Source organism: Heterostelium album (assembly GCF_000004825.1).
Source record: "Heterostelium album PN500 unplaced genomic scaffold PPL_scaffold15, whole genome shotgun sequence".
In the NCBI taxonomy this organism is placed as follows: Eukaryota; Evosea; class Eumycetozoa; order Acytosteliales; family Acytosteliaceae; genus Heterostelium; species Heterostelium album.
In genome coordinates, this window is record NW_008805077.1 from 231347 (window position 1) to 243625 (window position 12279).

Consider the following 12279-nt stretch of genomic DNA (forward strand, 5'->3'; position numbering starts at 1 on the left):
ATTTTTAATAAATCACTTCTTTTAAATATAGTTCTTTTTTACATTATAAAATTAAAAAATATATTTATTTATTTATATATATTGTTTGCAAAAATAGAACCATCAATTCTTATTTCTTATTTCTTTTTTCTTTTTCATGATTTCCCTATACCCATATCCATTTTTTATTTAATGATTAAAAGTGTAATATACTAATTTATTTATTTATTCTTTTCTTTTATAATTAATTTTTAAAAATATTTTTAGTAAAACAAATATAAATTAATTATTTATATATTTGTTTTGTAATCTTTGTAATATAATAATTTCTTTATTTTTATCTTTATTTTAATTTAAACTATAATATTTCCTAAAAATGGTTATAATGGATCATCAATATGATGGTATAAAGTTGGAGCAACCAACTGGATCACCATCGGTTTTGAAGAATGGACATATTCACACAAGTGGACAACTACACAACTCAACATCCAATTTCATTGCTGGAATAAATACGATTGGTCAATCGATCAAAGAGAGTGTCAAGGAGATACCGACAGATATCATTATGATAAAAGATAGAATAGTCAATAAGAACTACTTTTTGTTGGGCGAAGATATGATACTTACGGATGACGAACAACTCTTGAAACTCGAGAATGAATCATCGATTTCCTCGGATCAAGTCGTTCGTAGACCCATTGGAATCAAAGACAATGAAACCGGTTTGAATTCGTTCGATCGTTCGGCTCCATCAACAACATCCAGCAGCACCAGCAATCGCTTCAGATCTCTTAGTTCACCATCGCTACCAGGACAAAAGTCTGAATCCTCTCTGGAATATCTACTACAACGTTCAAAGATATTCATAGCCAAGAGAAACAATAGTGTAGATGAAACTGCCAATGGTAATTCCACTGGTATAATACAAAACAATATAAATAATAGTAATAATAATCAATGTAATAATAGTAATAACAATAGCAATAATTGGGAAAATGATTTAAGAATTAGATCATTCTCTGTTGGCGCCAATGAAAGAGATAGATTGAAATCTACTAGTTCCGGTATGCCAACTCTCAATGAATGTCAGGAGATACTGCAAATCGTCAAGGAGGAACAAAAGAAACAGCATCAGTTGAATCAGAGTAGCAATCATGTTATTTTGGTGACGAGGGAAGGCTGCCAGGATGAAGAGGATATCGAGAATCACAATGACAAAGAGATTCAAGTGTATACCATCCAATCGGCACCAATAAACATTTCCGCAAGAAAGTCATCGCCACTCCGTGAATCACCACTTCCCTCGCCTAAAAACAGACGTCCAATGTCACCTGAGATCGCCAGAGTTCTTAGTTCCTCGCCGGATTGCAGTCTTCCACAGCTGTCTAGCTCCACACCATCGACTCCCACCATGACAAAACCAGTACCACCTCCAAGATCGCCACTATCACTTCGTAACTCTACACAATCGACACCTACACACTCGCCACTCTCCAACTCATCCTCTAAAATCTATCCTCCTAAAAAGACATCAACAACAAGCAACACAACAACTACAACTACAACCACAACAACAACCACTGGCGAAAAGTCTATCTCCATTGGAATGGCACTAGCTAAATCTAAATCCAGTGGAAACATACCAATCACAAACAAACCACTATCCTCCTTCCAATCGGAATTGAATTCAATTCTACAAAAGAAACTTCCAGCACAGCCAGCAGCTGTTGACCAACTGGAATCCAGCACTAAAGAACAACAACAACAACATAACCAACAACAAAATAATAAAGATAAAAAAGATAAACATAATAATAACAAAGAAAAAGAAGAATCGTCAAAGTCCAACAAGTCATCATCAAAGTCCAATAAATCATCATCGTCAGAGTGTGCCAAGATTATGTTAGTATTTCCAACCAAGAGAATCCAACGAAGCTTCAATGATTCCGATTCGCTCTACCAACTGAAAGAGTATGTAGAATCACTTACCATCAAGGAAACCGGACCGCTAGCCAGCACCCATTCACTCTCGATCGATAGTGCAATCAACAGTACCACCAACACTAAGAGTAAGTCAGGTGGTAGCAGCAGCAACACCAATCAACAACAACAGCACAAACACCTTAAAGACTATGAATTGACATACACGATCGACGAGACCAAGATAAAAATATCCAATTTCAATCACTCATTCAAAGATGTGGGTTTCACCGGTAGAACCAAAGTGATCAACATTGCATTGAAACAACAACAGTGATATTATAATTAACTTTTTTTTTTTTTTTATTTATAACCGTTGTCAACCAATTTGGAGTCCACAAAAAAAAAAAAAATCAAATCAAATAATAAAATTAATGAGGTTGTGTGACGTTCTATAAAAAAGTTTCTTTATTTTGTAAAAACAATGATGCCAACATAATTATCCACACCCACAAGATCTCGAATTCACGATGAATATTATAATCATCAGGATCACTGACCAATTGAGAAAATCACACAAAAAAAATTAAAAATCTGAGTGTCTGAATTAAATAAATCATATTATTATAAATAAAATAATTAAAACAAACAAATCATAATTGATTCTTTAAGAATTATAAGTTGTTAAATACTATGGTATGACGACAGGGAAAAATAAATATTTATATTCTTATTAAAAAAACTCAATAATTAAAAGCAAAAAAAAAAAAAAAGAAAATTCATCTATTCATCAGTTAATTTATGATCTGTTTGATAGAATAGAATTCGAAAATATAACTATTATAAATTTATTGTTGGTGTTGTTAAGTTGGTTATATAATTCATCAATTTCGTGTCTTGATTATATAATTGTAACAAAAAAATATTAAAAAATAAATTTATTAGCAAATTAATTAAAAGGAGAGGAGTTTTTTGTTTTTTGTTTTTTCATAAAATTGAGTGTGCGCAGCGCAAATAAGAAATTTTTGTATGGACCGATGACATAAAACCAAAAACCAACTCAAACTTTTCAAATAAATCATAAAAATAAAATAAAAATAAAAAATAAAAAATTTTCATTTAAAATTTGAATGTTTTTTTATTTTAATAGCCTGAATGATTTTTCAAACAAAATAAGAAAAAAAAAAGCAAAAAAAACACAAAATTTTTCTTTTTTGATTTGGTCATTTAAAAAAACAAAAAAGTATTATATCATTTTTTTATTAATTATTTCTAAATTATCCATTCGTATATATATTTTTATCAAACTTTTAATATTTTACAAAGACAAAATCAGATTAATTTAGAAAAGTAAAAAAAAAAAAAAAGTATATATTAGTAATAATCAACAACAAATTAGTAAAGCACAATATTTTTTTTTTTTTGGTCAAATATATCAACTTTTATTCGTTTTTTAAAAACATTTTTATGTGATCAATCACCTGCTCATTAATTTCTATTGAAAAGAAAAATCATTTTTACAGTGGAATTTAGAATTACGGTTTTTCACTTGTTATTATTTCCCAAATAACTTTTTTTTTTTTTTTTTTTTTTTTTATTGTAAGGAACTTTTTTTTGAAGGACATACAATCACACAGTAAAACAAAACCCATTCTGTCAAAAGTTTTTTCGTTAGAAATAGTTGATTCTACTCGCAAACCACACTTTTTTATTGATTTTTCTTTTTTTCTTGCCTTTTTTTTTTTTTTTTTTGCACAAGGTCCAAAAGAGATCAGCAATAACAAAATAAGTCTCATTTCATTGGGAGTCAGTAAGCTTACATTCATTATATATCTATTTTTAATGGTCAATATTATAATTATACAGCAAGCATATATCAGATTTAGATAGATAGACATTTAGATTTATAAATGCTTATAGTACTCTAAGTTGGCCAGTGTTATTGTTGTCGCTATTATTATTATTCTCACTCTCATCTGGTGATCATCTGATTTTCGTCTCTTTATTATTGTTAACAAAGTGTAGGTGTGGACCAATTAAAATAGATAAATTAAGTTGCGAAATAAGAATCGACAGACAGAGTCAGAAATCAGATATACAGACACTCAAATCATTATATCTATTAGATCAATCATAAACTTTACCCATAAAAACAATCTCCGACGATTCATATCAATCAAGATATATATAAAGTTAAAGATTGATTTCTTCTTTTATTTTTTATTATAATTATTGTCATTATTTTCTTTAGTTTACTGTTTTATAGTAAATTCACAATAAACAAACCAACCAACTTCTCATTTACTTATAATACGTTGTTTGTCATCCTATTATTATTATAATTTCAATAATAACCACATCTCGCACGAATACATTCCCGCCAGTCAAAGTTTTAAAACTTTAATTCATTTTTGGTTGAAACAAAAACATTGTCACTATCATCCACTCTAGATCTCATCAAGAATGAAACAAACAAATAAAAATAAAGAAAGAAAGACAAAGAGTTGTTGTGATATCAAGATAATAATAATAGTAAATGAAGAGTGTAGTGTGATTCAATGTGGTGGTGTGTTTTATCCATTAAATTAACTTTTGTTTGTTGGTTGTGACTTACTTTATAATCAAAAGTCATTATTATAATTATAATATACTCAATTACTTAATTACTGTAGAGTGTGTGTAGTAGAGAAAAGAATTTGGTGGTAGTGATAGTGATGGTGGTAGTTGTAATAGTGGTGGTAGTGCTATTAAATATGGATTTTGTTGTGGTTATAGATATATAAATACGATATTTCCTTTTAAAGTGCAGTTTCATTTTAATCGCATCCAAATACTCACTATAATCACTTAAACATATTTATTTAAACTCTCACACCGCAGCCACCACCTATTGTAATTATCCACACCCCGCAAATAAATACCAACAAAATGTTAATTAACATTATCATCATCACCAAAGCATTACATTTCATATTGTACCATATCAGCAGAACATTATTCATATGTACCACCAACTCTCACAGCCAGGCGATATGTTCATATCTCATCCAACAAAACAAAACACAAAAATTCTATGTTTATAAAGAGGAATATAAAAAGAAAATGATTTATTTATAATAATAGTGTATTTTTGAATATATATATATAAAACAAAATTTCACATTATTTTTATTTGTTTGTCTTTATCCACTTTTTCTTCTTTTGAAGTAAGGTGATGTGGTGGTTGTGAAAAACATTTAGGTTTTTTTTTTATTGTATTTTCCACATACTTGATAAATTCATTTCCAATTTTTAAAATATTTTGGTGTTTTCTTCTTTTAAATGTGTTATACTTATTGTTATGACTGCTAATTAACACACACCACAGTATTGGTTCACCCTATCACACGCCATTTGACTAATAATATTACTACTACTACCAAATTTATTGTTCAATCCAACACTATATCTAACAATCGTGTTGTTGGTTTGTTTGTTATTTTATTTGTTTGTCATAACATCAGAGTGTTGGTTCATAAATTCCAAAAAAAGATAGTAGCAGGATGCATTTCACTTTCTTTTTAGTTCTTTCTATTTAAATGAAGGAAGGGAGAAAAGAAGCTGGGGTGATTTCAAGAATTTCAATTACAACAACTTCTACAAATAACCTTGCACAATATTTGGTACGACTAGTGAGTGAATGACTGTAGCTACATTTACCAAAATACCTTTTTTTTTAATCGATCATTATTTTCCATTGAAAATTTTATTCATATTTGTTTGTTTCTTATATTTTGTTGTAATTATCGATGTTGTTGATTGTGTTTTTCATTTGAAAATTTTATTATAAAATCAAATCAAAACATAACAACAAATTCAAATAGATTTATTAATTAAATTTTGATAAAATAAGTTTTATTTTAGTACAACTGTTGTTGTTGCTGCTGTTCTTCCTTGTTTGTTGATCAACATGTTGTTTTAAATTTTAATAATGTGAATTATAAAACAGATTTGTTAATACTAAATAAGTTAATAATTTGTGCTTTAGTGTTTTTTTATTATATCTTGTTGTTGGTTCATAAAGCAGAGTTTATAATCAAACTATAATTATATTTTAGTAGGAATATTAAAATTCAAAATAAATCAAAATCAAAATTCCAATTCCAATTCCAGTTCCTCCACTCAGTCATTCATTTCACACACCCAACAAGCAAAACAAACACCTTCAGAATTCATTTCACTTATTTATCATTTTACATTTTACATTTTAAGATTATATCTTTATTAACATTCAAAACAAATCAATTTAGGTTACTTAATCATAAAACAAAACCAACCAAATAGCTAGAATATTCAACCAACCAGAAGAATAACAAGTCATCATCACCTGTATATAGACACACGAACCAATCAATCAAATCAGCAACTTAAAAATAATTATTTTCTTGTCCTTTTATAAAATGTTCCATTAGTTTAATTATTTTCCAACAATATTGTAAGTACTTTCGAAAAAAAAAAAGAAACAGATACAGAAAAATAGACAACAGTTAATTTATGTCCACCATAATTTTGGTCAAGTTGCATTTAAAAAAAAGTCAAATATATATTTCCCAAAAATAGAACTTTTCACTTTAATTAATCCCTCTTTTTCGAAAATGTATACAAGTTTATCTTTACATTTTAAAATAATCGAGTTTGTATATTATATTTTTAATGCTTGCAACTTTGTTTAGCAGCTCAGCTCATTAAAAAAAAAAAACAAAACAAAAAAACACAAATTAGATGTTTGTGGACTACAACTCAACGCATTTAACAAAAATGAAATGTGATCATTATTTATTAAAATTAACAATAACAAAACACCATTAACATTGTAGCAAGCAATAGCAGCCATTAATTAATTACCAAATCAATCAATCAATCAATAGTATAATATTATTAATCAATAATAATAATTCATTTCAAAAACTTGTGGTTTGTTTAGATTTAATTATTTACATTTCTCTATTCATTTAATCTCCTTTCCTAACGACTATATTTGAATTCATTCATTACCGATCTTGTTTATTTGAAAATTTTTTAAAAGCACAAAAAACAAAAAACACACCCGAATCAACATAACAATCCATTATACCACTCAAATTCCACCACACCCCACAAAACCAATTATGATCACAATTCCTATTATTATAATAACTTAGACTAATATATTTATTTATTTATTATTAAATAATAATCATGTGTAAAAATAATAATAATAATTAATATTGCCATACATATTAAATTAATATTGCATGGATTAATTTGAGAGTTGTTGATAATAATATTGTTTTTTTTTTTTTTTAATTTATTTTTCAATTCATATATCTAATAATTTCTTTTGCTGCAATTGCATTGCATCGCTTCTCCCTTCCTTCCTTCCTTCCACTCTTTTTCATTTCCTGTTGTTTGCGTGCACGCCTCTGTCTTGTCCCTTTCCAATCGCATCTTTCATCAAAACAATCTAATTAATTAAAAAAAAAAAAAAAAAAAAAAAAGTTTTGGCCTGTCTCCAAATCTTACCTGATCATTATTCATTAATTAATTATTCGAATTGATTGTTTGATGCTGGTGTGATTCAAATTAATATAACCTAACCATCCTTTATTTCTCATTGTTCGTATCTCTCTTTTTTGGCTTGACTGACTTTTATATCACTATCAATAAAAATAATAATAATAATATGATTATTATAAGTTGGACATTCAAATTTCGAAATTTGAATTTACAAATCAAACACTACAATCATAATTACTCAGTTTCATTATTAAATTTCTAACATCTCTACTCTTTTTTTTTTACATCCCCACTACTTACAAATTCAAATTTCTCACTTTGGAAATTTGAAAATAATTTAGTAGTAAAAACAACAGTCAATCAAAAACCAAACACCAACAACCTTAATAACAATATTCAGAAGTAGAAGCAGAAGCAATACCGGTAGTTCAAACACCTAGAATCAATAATCAATAATAATTAACACAAAAAGGGTATAATCAGATGTCAAATAATATTTTAAATACGTCCAATAGCAATACACATCAACATCTACAACATCTTCTTCACAGTAGTAACAGTAGTGGTAGCAGTAGCAGTGGTAGCAATAGCAATAGCAATAACACTCGTTTCACTACAAACAACCAACAACAACAACAATTATTATTCGAACAAATTCAACAACAATCAAAAATGATTCCAAATAGTTCGTCATCTTCGACATTGTCGAAAAAGTCAAGTTTGTCACACATGACAAATATAGATGATGCCGCTTCTGCCTTTGCTGTGCATAGTGGTGGCAGTGGTGGTGGTGGTGGTGGAAGTTCTGGAGGAATTGGATCACCTTCTAGTATTCTCAAGATACATAGTAATAGCAATAATAACAACAGTAATAATAACAATGTTTCATTACCATCGTTATCTGATATAAATTGGAATAATAATAGCAATAGTAATCCAAATATTAATAATTCAAGCGCAAATAACAATCATCATCACCACAACCACAACCATCATCATAATCATTCGCACACACACCACTCACAATCTTCTCAAAATAGTAATAATATTAATAATTCGAGTGGTGGTGTTTCACCACTAACAAACTCACATCAATCCGACTATAGTAGTAACAGCAATAGTAGTAGTAGTAGTAGTAACAATAAACTTGGAAATATTATGGATGTACCGTCCTCACCTGAATTTTCACATCTTCATCAACAACAACAACAACAACAACATCACCGTTCAACAACTTTGTCGTCATCGTCGTCATCGTCGTCAATGGTGGTGGACAGTGCAAATGTACGTTTACAACAATATGAAGCATCAATCGAATCGTTGATAAACCAAGTGCAGTCGGCACACGACCGTGAGCAAAAGCAGCGAAGCTACACCAAGTCGATAGAGGAAGGCTACGCCAATCTCGAATCGGAGAATCTCAAGTTGAAGAAAGAGCTCTTTGAGATGAACAAGAAACTCAATGAAATACTTCAAATGAAGTTTTCACCGCAACCTACCATCTCCGCTCCAACTTCTTCTTCCTCTTCGAATTTGCCCATCACTTCCAAGTTCACATCTTCTCTTGCCGTTTCCGGTTCGCTTCCACCGCCACCCAGTCACGCCGACAAGAAAAAGCTGGAACTCCAACAAAAGAAGAAACCACGTGGCGGAAATGGTGCCATCGAAGGTGACGAGGAATTGGTTGCCGAAGCACTTGGATCATTCGTGGAACTCACCTCGACTAGCTCCTCGAGAAAACCAATGTTGAAGCGTTCCAACAGTGAGGATTCATTCCGTCACAATCCAAACCAAGGAATGTCGATGATGTCGCCTCACGCCATGATAATGGCATCGCGTGGTGGTGACCCAACAAGTTCATCTATGGACTGGGCCATGGGCAACTCTTCGGATCTCGACGACCTCAAATTCAAAAAGCGCAGATCCGACCAATTCATGAACTCGCCGCCCACCGAGCAACCACCAGCCGGCACCAAAACCAAGAAGCCTCCCCAATTCAACCCGTCTTCGCCACCCAATCTCCAGCGTCACCACAGCTTCTCAATCAACAGTCCCGTCAAGTTGGAGTCGTCACTCCACAGCAGTGGCGGCATCATGGAGTTGAGTTCGTCACCCTCGTCATCTTCGAACCAATTGACATCGAGTGGTGGAATTCTAAAGAAACCAAAGAAACAAAACAACAACAATAACAATAATAATATCCAAACAACAACAACCACATCAACATCAACACCTCAACAACAATCACATTTCCCCTCACAAATGCAAAACATTGGACAACTTCCAGAGATGGAAACCGATGTCGATAGTACTGATGAATTCGACTTTAAGGGAAGCACTGGCATGCCACGCTCTGGAGATGGCGACTCACCGGACAGCAATGAAAACTCTCGAAATTCATCGTCACCGATCGAGGCACCAATGTCCGATGCCAACCTCTTCAAATCGATTGCCAACGACACTCCTCACGAAGCGCTACTCAATGAGATACACCACCTTCACCAACTACAACGTGAATCGCTCGAAAAGATGCATCTCACACAGAAGCAATTCCTCACAACCGACGGCGCCAACAACCACGACGACATCTACGCTGCTCTCCAAACGGAACAAAAGAAACTGGCCGGCCAAATCGAATCGGAACTCCAAACACTCAATCAAATGTACAGTCAAACCATTCTGGAACCTAACCAACTGTGTAAACTCGACATATTGCTACAGGATCTCTCCATTCAATATAAACAGCTGCAGCTCTACCAGAATGAGTTGAACTATGGTCCTGGCGGTCCGGAACTTCCAGTGGCGTTGGTCATCACCAAACAGCCGTTCCCAATGGTCATCTCGAAATTCAAGCAACTCCAAGAGGATCATCTCACTGTCCAACTCCTCGTTGGTTCCAACGTCGACATCATTTCATACTCACCGATTCGCGCCGAACTCATTTTCCACTCGAAAGCACTCACCAAGGGTTCGGCCACTCTCATCGGTGGAATCGGCTCGGTCAACAGCGGAACCGGAGGCAGCGGTGGAAACAGCGCCCTCAAAAAGCACATTGAAAAAGACACGCAATCCATCGACCCAGTCAAAGGCAATGCCAAATTCCCAATTAAATTCCTCACGGGAACGCGTAAGGGATGCGTCAAACTCCACTTTGTCCTCCAGATCAAGACCACCGACGGACATGTATATAACGTGCCGAGCAGCACTTCCCAGCCGTTCATCGTAATCACCAACGATTGCCAATGGGAAGGCAGTGAAGGAACACTGCTCAAAAAGGAATCGTTCAACGAGAAGTTTGAAATAACCTGGCCTCACTTTGTAAATATACTCCAAAAACACTTTCTAAAGGCAACCAAACAGAGTCCAATTCAACCGACACGTCCACTGTCGAGCTACGACTTTTTCTATTTGAATACCACTTTCTTTGGCAGTCGTTCGTTCGTCAGCCACAAGGATTTCGATCAGTTCTGGTCGTGGTTTGGCAAGTCGCTTCAGACGCTCCGCTACAAACGTCACATCTCTACGCTCTGGCAGAACGGACTGATATTCATGTTCCTCAAGCGTGAGTCGATCAACAACATTCTCAAAGGACAGGAACCAGGTACTTTTGTCATCTTATTCTCTGAGATGTTCCCAGGCCAGCTCGAGATCTCCTACGTTGGATTCGACAAGGACCAGAAATCCGACAGTGCACACGTCAGCAACAACAGCACCACCAGCAGCACAAGCACCAACGTCGATCCAAACGATCCCAAACCACTCACCAAAATCAAACACTACTTGGTGCAGCCCAACGACACTTCCGGAAGTAAAAGAACACTACCTGATTTCCTCAATGAATGTCCACAGTTTACGCATATTCTACAAGTAAGTTTAATTAGTTTATTATTTATTATTTCATGAATTTTGAATCAGAAAATTAATATCTATATTATTATTATTACTAGCTCAATGTTTCAACTTTGTCACATACCGAATCAACAATACCACCATTTAGACGTGAACTCAAGAACACTGTACTTGAGCCATATTATAGTAAGCGACAAAATTCACAAAACTTTTTGGGAAGTGGTTATGATCCACTTACTTAAGATAATTTAAAATTTTTCAACATCAACAACAACATCTCAGTCTCGTCTCACTCTTTCTCTCCAATCAATATAAAAGATAAGCCACCACCTATACATACACTTCAATATATACATATATTTTTCCAACATCAACAATCAACTCAACTACTACCAACCCCAAGCCTACGACTTTGAAAGTATAATTCAACAATTATGCTCATTCACATATACATATATTAAATAGAGTAATCCGATATCGTCTCCACCAACGTTCTCTCCACCTCCTTTTCGTAGTTTTTTTATCTTGTTGTTTTTTTTCTTACAACAAACAACTGAACTTTCACAAAACAATGATTTCAAGACCAGTGTTTTACTATGACCACTTAAAGCAGGAGGAGATCAACAACCACCCGTCCAAATAAACAAAACTCAATCAATCTTAATCAATTTGAAATAAATATATTTATTTATTATTTAATTTTTTGTAGTTTTCTTTTATTTGATTATCAGATTTTTATTAAATCAATCATGATTGAACTAATCAATGTTAGGCATTGTTTACCTTTTTGTTTTTTTACCTTGCAAAGTTTTCATAGAAAGGTGTTGGACCATCAAAAAAAAAACAAAAAAAAAAATTGAAATGAATCTGTGATTGTGGGTGAGATTCAATCAAAAAGTTAGCTTGTCCAATCAGAAAACCTGTGTTGTGATCTGATAAAACATCTGGAGACGCTAATTAAAGAATAAATAATTTTAGATTTGACAAAAAAAA

The 12279-nt window shown here is 32.6% G+C and overlaps 2 protein-coding genes across 2 annotated transcripts; both read left to right on the forward strand.

The window, feature by feature from the left end:
• Nucleotides 1-355: 355 nt before the first annotated feature.
• On the forward strand, nt 356-3061 carry PPL_10815 (uncharacterized protein; the record flags this gene model as incomplete). The annotated part of the gene is made up of 2 exons (XM_020581578.1): nt 356-1888; nt 3053-3061. The coding sequence occupies 2 exons, from the start codon at nt 356-358 to the stop codon at nt 3059-3061; spliced, it is 1542 nt and encodes a 513-aa protein (XP_020427894.1).
• A 4859-nt stretch (nt 3062-7920) lies between these two features.
• dstB (signal transducer and activator of transcription family protein) lies at nt 7921-11528 on the forward strand (the record flags this gene model as incomplete). The annotated part of the gene is made up of 2 exons (XM_020581579.1): nt 7921-10620; nt 11385-11528. The coding sequence occupies 2 exons, from the start codon at nt 7921-7923 to the stop codon at nt 11526-11528; spliced, it is 2844 nt and encodes a 947-aa protein (XP_020427895.1).
• Between the last annotated feature and the right edge of the window lie 751 nt (nt 11529-12279).